Consider the following 10,730-nt stretch of genomic DNA (forward strand, 5'->3'; position numbering starts at 1 on the left):
GACTGGTCAGTGTGCTCCCACAGGGGGAAATCTGCTCAGCCACAAGCCAGGCTGACGGCTGCCAGTACAGCGGTGGTGGTGAGAACCTCTCTCTCCTCAGCAGCACTTAGGATGTCCAACTACAACTTAGGCCTGCTCCCCGCTGGCAAGTGGACATCCCCCAAGGGCTCCCGGGCTGCCAGAGGATGTCTGACTGCCAGCTTAGGCCCAATCCCCTGGGGAGCAGGCCTAAGCCAGCAGGTGGTCATCCCCCAAGGGGTCCCAGCCTGCAAAAGGGCACAGGCCAGGCTGAGGGACCCCCCCCCCAAGTGCACAAATTTTTGTGCACTGGGCCTCTAGTACAGTTAATAAAACTATAGGACATTTTTTTCTACTTAGGCTGACTGGTTTCTCTCTAACTGTTCTTGAATAGGTTGACTCTTCTATTTTTTCTCTTATAACAAAACAGAGATGATTCTTGCTGGTTAACCAGTGAGTACACAGGTTTGCCTCTCCCACCTCTGCGGCAGCACTAAGGATGTCCAACTGATGGTGGGAGTACACAGGGGTGACAATACTAGTTTCTCTACAGTTCAAGGTTTCTAATTAAATTTTTTTCAGCATCCAGAAACTTTTTGATAACAGGGCAGAATCTGGATTTAGTTTTTGTAGGTGCAGTTGGCCTGTTGGCCTCTGGCACACTTGAACTTGTGGCCCTTGGATGTCTGACAGGTTTCAGTCCCTTGAAGTCTCTGACTAATCAGGAATTCTTTTTTAAGTGAGGTGAAATTCACATAATATAAATTAACCATACATTGTTATATAACTACCACTTCTAAAACTTTATCACCCCCCAAAGAAAACCCCTATCCATTAATGTATTCTCCCCTCCCTCCAGTCCCTGAGCAACCATCAATCTACTTTCTGCCTCTCTGGATTTAGCAATTCTGGCTATTTCATATAGAAGAAATCATATACTATGTGGCCTTTTGCCATAATCAAGATTTTTAAGATTATTTGTATGGGGCATAAATTACTAACTACAGAGCATACCTTGGGTAATTGTCTCAATAGCGAGAACTTTGACTTACTTTTTTGATGCTGTAGCCATACCTCCTTTAAGGAACCTGGGGATGTAGGTCTAAAGTTACAAGGATGCATGGGAGCCAGGGCGATCCTATATAATAAAAGGCTAATATGCAAATCGACCGAACAGCGGAATGTCCGGTTGCTATGACATGCACTGACCACCAGGGGGCAGATGCTCAACAGGAGTTGCCCCCTGGTGGTCAGTGCGCTCCCATAGAGGGAGCGTTGCTCAGCCAGAAACCGGGCTCACAGCTGGTGAGTGCAGCTGCAGTGGCGGGAGCCTCTCCCACCTCTGCGGCAGCACTAAGGATGTCGATTGATGGTGGGAGCAGGCCTGAGCCATCAGTTGCACATCCCCCAAGGGCTCCCAGACTGCAAGAGGGCACCGGCTGGGCTGAGGCACCCCCCACCTCCAAGTGCAAGAGTTTCGTGCACCAGCCTCTAGTGTTGAATATATTAGCCAAAATGCTGAGTGTACTAAGCGGGTTAGTGGTGTTTTGTGTAATAGTGCTGAGGTAGTTGATACTTCCTGTCAATTTCTGGTAACAAAGTGAGGAGATCCTTATTGGTATTTTTAGCCCAATGTGTGTGGATAGATGCGGGGGAAAAGAAATGGGCATCAAAGGACAGGAGGAAGAAACCCAGCTTAATTATGTATTAAAGAAATCGGGCTGCTGATATAGTCAGGCACTTCCTGACAATGGGGACTCATTCTGAGAAAAGTGTTGTTAGATGATTTCATAGCCTGTACAGCATGTCACTATACAAAACAATGTGAGATTAAATCAAGCATAAGAGAAAATGATGCAATTAAGAAATTCTGTAAACAAGAGACTATATGAGCCTGCTAACGGTATAACATGGCATGCTGTTTACAGCAAATGTTTTTCATAAGTAGAAAAAGTACACTCTAAAATAACAGTAGCCCAGCCAGTGTGGCTCAGTGGTTGAGCATTGACCAATGAACCAAGAGGTCACCAGCTGATTCCTGGTCAGGGTACATGTCCGGGTTGTGGGCTCAATCCCCAGTAGGAGGCGTGCAGGGGGCAGCTTATCAATGTTTCTATCTCTCTATCCTTCTCCCTTCCTCTCTCTCTAAAATCAATAAAAACATATAAAAAATAAGATAATGATAAAAGGTGTAGTATAGTAAATACAACCGGCAACATATTCATTATCAAGAGAACCTAGGAGGAAGAATTTGCCAATATGATGCCAGGACATCCTACAGCAGTGGGTGATCTGATTCCAATGACTGTTAGGGACTATTTAGACAGAAATATAGTGTGAGAACCTGAAAACTACTCACTCACAGTTTACTAATCAGAAAACTTTGAACCATGGGAACAGATAACTTGTTGGTGATCATAATTTATGTTTTAATGTCTGGTCTTCTAAATATAAGAGTTATTATAAGAGAACGAGAGGTTCAGTGCACGAATTCAGGTCCGGCCAGCCTGCCCCAATCAGGCCAATCAGGCTGGGCCGGCAGGGGGGAGGGGCCGAAGGTGGTTGGTTGGCTGGCCCCGCCCCCTGGTCGAACTTCTGGTCGAACCCCTGATCTGGGGGGCAATTTGCATGTTAGCCTTTTATTATATAGCACACTTTGTGAAAACAGTTGTTTTTTATGGAATACCTTCCATGCACTAATAACCATTTTGAGTCACTTGTTTGCATTACTTTTAACAATCCTGCAAGATAATTGTCTCAACTCTGAGCCTCAGTGCCTAAAAATTAGGATAATTATCCCTACCTGTTGGACTTAAAAGAGATAATAATACTCAATATGCTTAGCACAGAACCTGGCATAGTAAAGGTTAGCTGTGCCCTAACTGGTTTGGCTCAGTGGATGGAACATCGGCCTGCAGACTGAAGGGCCCTAGGTTCGATTCCGGTCAAGGGCATGTACTTTGGTTTCAGGCACATCACCAGTGGCGGAGGTGCAGGAGGCAACTGATCGATGTTTCTCTCTCATCGATGTTTCTAACTCTCTATCCCTCTCCCTTCTTCTCTGTGGAAAATCAATGAAATATATATATTTTTTAGAAAAGGTTAGCTGTGATTACATTTATTTGTTCACATTTTACACATGGTAAAAATAAAACCTACGGTATTGGGCAACACAGTCAAAGACACTGTGGTCGAGATAAAACTCAAGGGTTAATGTACTTGCTTACAAAACCGAACTTTTCCCACTACCCTCTACTACATCTTGTATGTGCATGATAAATGAAGCCTCTTTAGTTAATTTTCTCATCAAAAATAACTCTCTTTCTTTAGCCCTTTGCCCATGCTAGGCTTTTGATGAATGCTTGCTTAGTTGCTCTCTTAACCTCAATAAGTCCTAGGCAGCTGCATTGCAGAAGTTGAGTAATTCCTGTATATGATTAAAGGCCTGTCCCTCAACTTCTTCATACCCCAGTAATGTGGCTGGCAGTAAACTGAGAAAAACAAAAATCAGGAAAAGCAGAAGTTGAAGCACTCCAAAAATCAGACTTTCACCCACGCAGACTCTTTTTTGGGGCTCTCAAAAACAACACAGTATCATATTGAACAATCTACCTGGTGTCCAAAAATAGTGGGCTGGGGAGTCAATGTCTGAGCATCTTGGCTTTCAGACACAGGAATGTACACCCTGGAGGAGTCCCAGGGGGCCCTTCTGGACTCACAAACTGGCCATAGTGAAACCTCACCTTGTGTTTCTCGTGGTGAAGGTTCGCAGTGGTAAAGTCCAGATGTCCAAGGCTTACCTCAGCCACCAGAGGCACAATTTCCAAGTCAGGTGGCTTTTGTTAAAAATAAACTAACCAGGTTGTCCTGGGGTTTTTCAAAAGAAATTGGTAAGGGGAGAGGGTAGTTAGTGAGAAAAGTAACTTTTAAAAATAGCTGAGTGCAACCCTATAAAATTGTTTATTTCAAATACCCAGGAATGCAAAATGTTATTATAATTACAAAAGATGTACTTCTTCCTTTAAAAGAAGAAAAGCGAACAAGGGAATACAACTTTTGGAGAAATAAAAGTTACTTTCTTATGTTGGACAAGTTTTTTCTTTTTTAAATATATTTTTATTGATTTCAGAGAGGAAGGGAGAGGGAGAGATAGAAACATCAGTGATGAGAGAATCATCGATCGGCTGCCTCCTGCACGCCCCCTATAGGGGACTGAGCCCACAACCTGGGCATGTACCCTGACCAGGAATCAAACTGTGACCTCTTGGTTCATGGCTTGACACTCAACCACTGAGCCAAATATTTTTATAATAAAAAATACTGTTTTCTCCTAATCTTTGGACAATTTATGTTTTAGGATAGTATGAGACATTTACCCTGGTTTTGACTAACTCCCAGATATGTTGCCAGGCATATGTCCAGCTCCAGACATGTATATCCTATTTAAAGAAGATCAGGGCTAGCTAAATAAACGCTAAAGTTCCTTCAACTTTGAGATGCTATGATTTTATGATTTTCAGATTTGTCTTTTATTAACATTTAATTCTTTTATATTGTCATTTAAGGATTGTCTATTTTTGTTGTTGTTATTCCTCACCTGAGGATATTTTCCATTGAATTTTAGAGAGAAAAGAAGGGAGAGGGAGAGACAGAGAGAAACATCATCGATGTGAGAGGGACACATCAATTGGTTGCCTCCTGCATGCACCCTGGCCGGGGGTGGAGTTCAAGTCAGCAACTGAAGTAGGTCCCCTTGACCAGAATCAAACCCACAAAACTTCAGTTTGTGGGCTGATGCTCTATCCACTGAGCCAAACCGGTTAGGGTGGTATTGTCTATTTTTAAAACTTTTAACAAAATTATAAATTCCTTGAAGAACTATAATGTACAGCATTGTCCCCCTTCAAAGCTTAGCCTTACACTTTCTCATAATATGTCATCAATAAATAGTAAATGAATGAATTTCAGTTTTCAAAGATGGTGTTGATTTATCACTTATAAAAGCACTTTCTGAACTGCCCCCAATGGGGTATAACATCAAAATAAATACAACAGAAATTTTTGCTTTCCAGAACCTTCATTTTCAAACACTAAATATCTAAAACATATATGTTGGAATCTTCTTTATGTAGTCTATGCACTAAAAGGTAAGATTTTCAAAAAAGAAGGTATTATACAAGAATGTATATTGAATATTTTGTGTGTGTTTATTAGATTTTTCCAACACCTTATAAAATCTACTTTATAAAATGGGATAAATAAATATCCACAGATAATTCTTCTTCAGAAACCAATTTGGAGAAATTAACTCAATAGCCACCTTTCTAATATTCTCTCCCATACTGCCTGGTCTTATGCTTCCCAATATGCGCGATTTTATTTCCCTTTGAATGAGATTCATGAGATTCATCACTGAACTGAAAGATGAAGAAAACATTCCAGCTAAATATGTGGCCAAAAGATACTTTTAATGTTTTTTTAATTGATTTTTAGATAGAGAAGAAGGGAGAGGGAGAGATGGAAACATCAATGAGAGAGAAATATTGATCTGTTGCCTCCTGCATGCCCCCTACTAGGGATCAAGCGCACAACTCAGGCATGTGCCCTGACTGGGAATTGAACCAATGACCTCTTGATGCATGGGACGATGCTCAATCCACTGAGCCACACCAGCAGGGCCAGATGCTCTTTTGATAAAACAAAGAGCTTAAAGTCCATGTTTCTATTAGATTTAGATTTAATTACTTGTTTGACCAGTTTCTAAATTTTTTGTGAGAGAAAAGTTAGATCTTGCATAAGCCATTTATTGAGTTTGCCTGATATATGCAGCCAATGTTTTGAAAGGTTTACTCGGATTGCTGCTGGGGTCCGACCCCAGCAGGTCCAGCGGTCCCCAAACGTGTGGACATGGAGGCAGCATTCAGTTCATCAGCATAGTTGGGTTCTCTCGCCTGGTTCTATCCAGGATCTCCAGCCAGGTTCTGCCCGGGGTCTCTTGCCATGTTCTCTCACTAGGTTCTCCAGCCAGGTTCTGTTTAGGTTCTCCAGCCAGGTTCGGTCGCCAGGTTCTGTGTCCAGGTTCTCCAGCCAGGTTCTGTCTAGGTTCTCCAGCCAGGTTTGGTCACCAGGTTCTAGTCAGGTTCTCTTGCCATGTTCTATCCAGGTTCCGGAGCCAGGTTCTGTCTGAGAATAGAACCTGCAAACTTTTGGCGTATGAGCCAACACTCCAACCAACTCAGCCACCTGGCCAGGGCTGAGTGGGGATATTTTGGGGTTTTATTCCCTTCCTAACTTCAGGAGAAAATCCCTACCTGGGGAAACAACCTTTCTCGGAGAGGTGACCTTGGTTAAAACACAGTGCCAAGAAGGTGAGAAAACATATTAAGAACAGTATGCCATATATGCCAGGTCCCTTGAAACAGCAAGGATGGACTGGCTCCTGGCAGATTGCTCTGTTGAAAACAGATAGTAACTGAAGAAGGATGAAAGAAGGAAGACCAGTTGGGAGGCTAAATGCAATAATTCAGGTTGCTTGGACCTGGAGATGGTGAAAAGTGGCCCACGTTGTAAGCAGAGTTGTTAGCAAGATTTGCTCATAGATTGGGCATAGGATTTAAAGGAATAGAGCAATCAAGCAAGACTGCCAGCCCTGGCTGGGTACCTCAGTTGGTTTAGAGCATCAGAGATTAGTGGTTTGGGAGGCAAAAATTTCTATGTCCTAAGTCCTACATAACTGAGTGAGCTTATTTAGTCACAAACCAGAACTATTAGTGGACTTCTCTATTGATTCAGAGACATTGTGTAACTAAATGAGGAAATAGATGATTTCAGCTCACAGAACACAAGATGCTATTTAAATGAACATTACTAGTATTATGCTTTCTAAATTAAAGATATTATTCATTACCATAATTATAATTTACTAAGTGTCTACCGCAACTGTCTCCTGATCAGTTACCTGTGGAGCACGGACTGGGTTTTTAGAGAAGCAGACCAAAAGAAACCAACACATTAAGCAGAATGGCCCTCAATCATTTTACCCACGTGACTCTGCCTCTGTCAGCCCCACCCATCTTCACTGGACCCAAACAAGAGGAAGGCCTTTGGGGTACCTGGTGGTGATGCTGTGGAGGGAGGAGCCCAAAATGGTAAGCTCAAATTTGAATGTGTAGGGCCAATGCATTGTCAGTCAGTGAAGCAACCGTGCTTGAGGCAAGCTTTCCTCGGCCTAAGACATTTGGGGAGACAAGAAAGACACTCTGGAATCCACTATGGACAGGTAAAAGGACAGTGCCCTTTGGGTAGCTTCATTGGTTTTCCTGCCAGAGCAAATCTGAGTAATGAGATTGGTACCTATCCTTTTCCTATCACTATCTGCTTCATAAGATCTGCCTGGTCAACATGCAGATTTATTTCTCTGGTTCTGTCTCATCTTCTGTTCAGATCTCTCTCTCTTCCATATTCAAAAGAACTTTTATGACCATGTGTTGACTTGTTCTGAGATTTTACTGCAGTTATAACTAATTTGTGGTAATTATGCCAACATAGTAAATGGTTATAGACTCAAATCATGAAAAGAAAATAGCAATACTACACTAAAACAGTAGTGGCAATTGTAGTAATAATTTTATAAGTATTCAACTGTAAAAATCACTTGAAGATAAACTTTCCTAGGGAGATTCTACTGAATAACTTAGTTACCTAGTGAGGAAATTTTTTTTAAATGCCAATATTCAAAATTAATTGCTTAAAAGTCACTATGATTGTGTGTATAATAAGGAGGAAAATTCAGTCAAGTAAATTATTTAATGTTGTATGTCCAATTGTTAGGCAGTTAATGGCATTTTTACTACCTACTCTTTCAATCTCTTTAGATGTGGCTGAACTTATTTCTTCTATGTGTATTCTGTAAGATTTTTCACAATGTCTTTGCATCTAGTTTATGTCAGTTAAGTTATTATCACAGAACTTAGTCTATTCCCGCTTTTATGATTATTACAAATGTTATGAGGATGATACCTAATCTATATACTTTATCTCAATTTACCTCTATTACAAAGAATGTACACAACACAATTAAGATTTTTAACGGCAGAGTAAGTGTTCTTCAGAAAATTTTCTCTTTTTTTTTTAACTCTCATCCAAGGATATTTTTTTCATTGATTTCCAGAGAGAGTGGAAGGGAGAGAGGAGGGGAGGAGAGAGAGAGAGAGAAACATTGATGTGAAAGGGACACACTGATCAGTTGCTTCTTGCGTGCACCCCTACTGGGGCTGAGGAACCTGCAACTGAGGTATGTGCCCTGGCATGCTAACCACTGAGGGAACCAGCCAGGGCAGAAAATTTTCTTGAGAGCAAAATTGTTGAATGAATGTCTGCTCAGTTTCAGTGAAATTTTGAAAACTGATCTAAGGTGCAGGTCAGAGGTAAAGGACTTAGTAGAGATACTTGTGTATAATGAAATGCAAAACAGTGGTAAAATCTGTAGTAGAAATTCAGAGAAAGACAAATAAAAAGGGAGAAAAAATCAATTCAACAGGAGGAAAAGAGAAATATGTAATTATCATCCAGGAAAATAATATCTGAGAGCCCATTGGTGACGGTACAGAGCAGGAGAGGAGGGCTTTGTCATAATTATTTTTAACCTGTCTGCCTCCAGGTTTGCACTGCTGGGGATGCAGCTAGTGTTCTGCCTGAGGGAGCACAGCTGTTCAAACAGCTGTCAATCTGGAGGCCTAAAAAACTGCCTCTGCAAAGTCCTTTGTGCCCAGAAAAGAAACCAAGAGAACAAGGTGCTAGAAACAGGCTCCTAGCTACAGCTGAAGGGAAGTGATGGATCAAGAAAGTTAAATAGGTCATGATCATGCAGGTCACTTCATTGTGATTGGTAACCTCTGACAGAAACAGTGAAGAGCTGTTGCATTTTCCTGTGGCGTGGGAAGTGAAAGTCCATCTGAATTCCTTTACCTCTGTCATGTCATTTTCTATAACTTTCAGAACACTTTGTCCGCATGGTAAGGGGTGCCTGCCACACTGCCTTCAGTGCATGATATAGTTACCATACCCCTCGTCCTGCCCTACTCCAGTCTTTCTCCTCCACGCAGCCCAGAAGGGGAGGTTAAATGTAAAAGGAACTTGTTAGTATGAGATGATGCTTAATCTATTTAAAACTGATTGGGCCACAAAGAGAGGATATTTTTTCTTTCTCTTCAGTATTTATTAAGCACTTGTTACGTATTCAAATTATATATGCTATGGGTTATTATATGATAAGTATGTAACAACAGTAATAGCAATGATTATGGTAATAAATCACTTTCGTTTTAAATAAATCCAATTAGTATCAGATCTTTGTTACCATCCATTTCAGATCCCTGCCAAATATGCATTTTTAAATCTAAAGTAATATAACTGCCTGATTTTTCTATTGTTTGCCATACATAATGTGTATATTGGTGATAAATCTAGTTCTCTGGTGCGGGATTTAAAGAGCATTCCAATAAGCTCCATGTGTATGAATTAAGACATTTAAATTGTGACAGCTATAAAAAGCTCTTGTCTTTGTTTGTTAACTTAATAAGATTGACAATTGAGTACTTAACTTTTAAATTCAGGGTCTTCCACATGTATTACTTCATTAAAGTAAATATTCTCAACACATGTCCACACAAAGACTGGTATATGAATGTTTGCAGAAGCTTTATGCACAATAGCTCCAATGTAGAAACAATCCACAGGTCCATCAACAGGTGAATGAACCAACAAAATGTGCTATATCCCTGTGATGGAATACCACTGTGCACTGGAAAGGAGCAAACTACTGATACATGCAACATCGTGAATTAATCTCAAAGTCATTAAGCCAAATGAAAGAAATCAGACACAAAGGAAGGGACAATGTATGCATCATATGAAATTCTGGAAAATGAAAAGTAATTTATAGTTACAGAAATCGGATTATCGGTTGCCTGTGGGAGAAGGGAAGAACCGATGGGAATAAGAGAATGAGGGAACTTTGGGGAAGGGGTATCCTAGCCATGTTCTGGATCTTGGTTGTGGTAGCAACTTGGGGTATTTACATCTACCAGTATTCATAGAACTGTACATTTTAAATGGGTGAAATATGTAAATTATACTTCAATGTAAAAAAAAAAAAAAGGAAAAAAAAGTTTCAATTCTCTTGCCAGCAAACGGTATTCAAATCCCTGGCTGGGTGTTTATTTTTACAAATTCTTTGCACTTCTGCTTAATGCCATTAGGTGGCAGCATTATTTTCACAAATCGGATAAATACATTTCTGAAAAAGATTAGGACAAAAACCAGACACTTTTAGTACTTTGGGATCAACCACACTGTATTGTGTGTGTTATGTTCATAACTGCAAAGAATTTTGAGTTATCAGAGAGCATTTCTACATATTCAATTCAAATAGTGCTTATGATATGCAAGACACTGTCCTAGGAACTAGGTAACAGAAAAAGAACTGGTCCCTGTGTGTGAACACAGCATAATATTTAGATCACATTTCCAAGTTAAAAAAGCAGCAGAATGCAAAATTACACATGAAATCAGTCTCATCAAAATCATGTATATGTAATCGTGCAAAAGACCAGAAGGAGAAACGTAATTTTAACAGTAATTGTCATTAGACATTGATATTCCGCATTGTAAAATTCTTTAATATTTTAAATTTTATAACTTTCTACTTTTTT

At 40.4% G+C, this 10,730-nt stretch overlaps 1 protein-coding gene across 1 annotated transcript in view; it reads left to right on the forward strand.

Annotated features, from left to right (window-relative positions):
- The first annotated feature begins 7,289 nt into the window (after positions 1-7,289).
- The window catches only part of AICDA (activation-induced cytidine deaminase), an 8,942-nt gene continuing 5,501 nt past the window's right edge, over positions 7,290-10,730 (forward strand). Inside the window, exon 1 of the mRNA XM_006763972.1 lies at positions 7,290-7,297. Coding sequence (XP_006764035.1) covers positions 7,290-7,297 — 8 coding nt within the window. The remainder of the gene's footprint in view (positions 7,298-10,730) is intronic.

The sequence above is a fragment of the Myotis davidii genome, unplaced genomic scaffold, assembly GCF_000327345.1.
Source record: "Myotis davidii unplaced genomic scaffold, ASM32734v1 scaffold801, whole genome shotgun sequence".
NCBI classification, from domain to species: Eukaryota; Metazoa; Chordata; class Mammalia; order Chiroptera; family Vespertilionidae; genus Myotis; species Myotis davidii.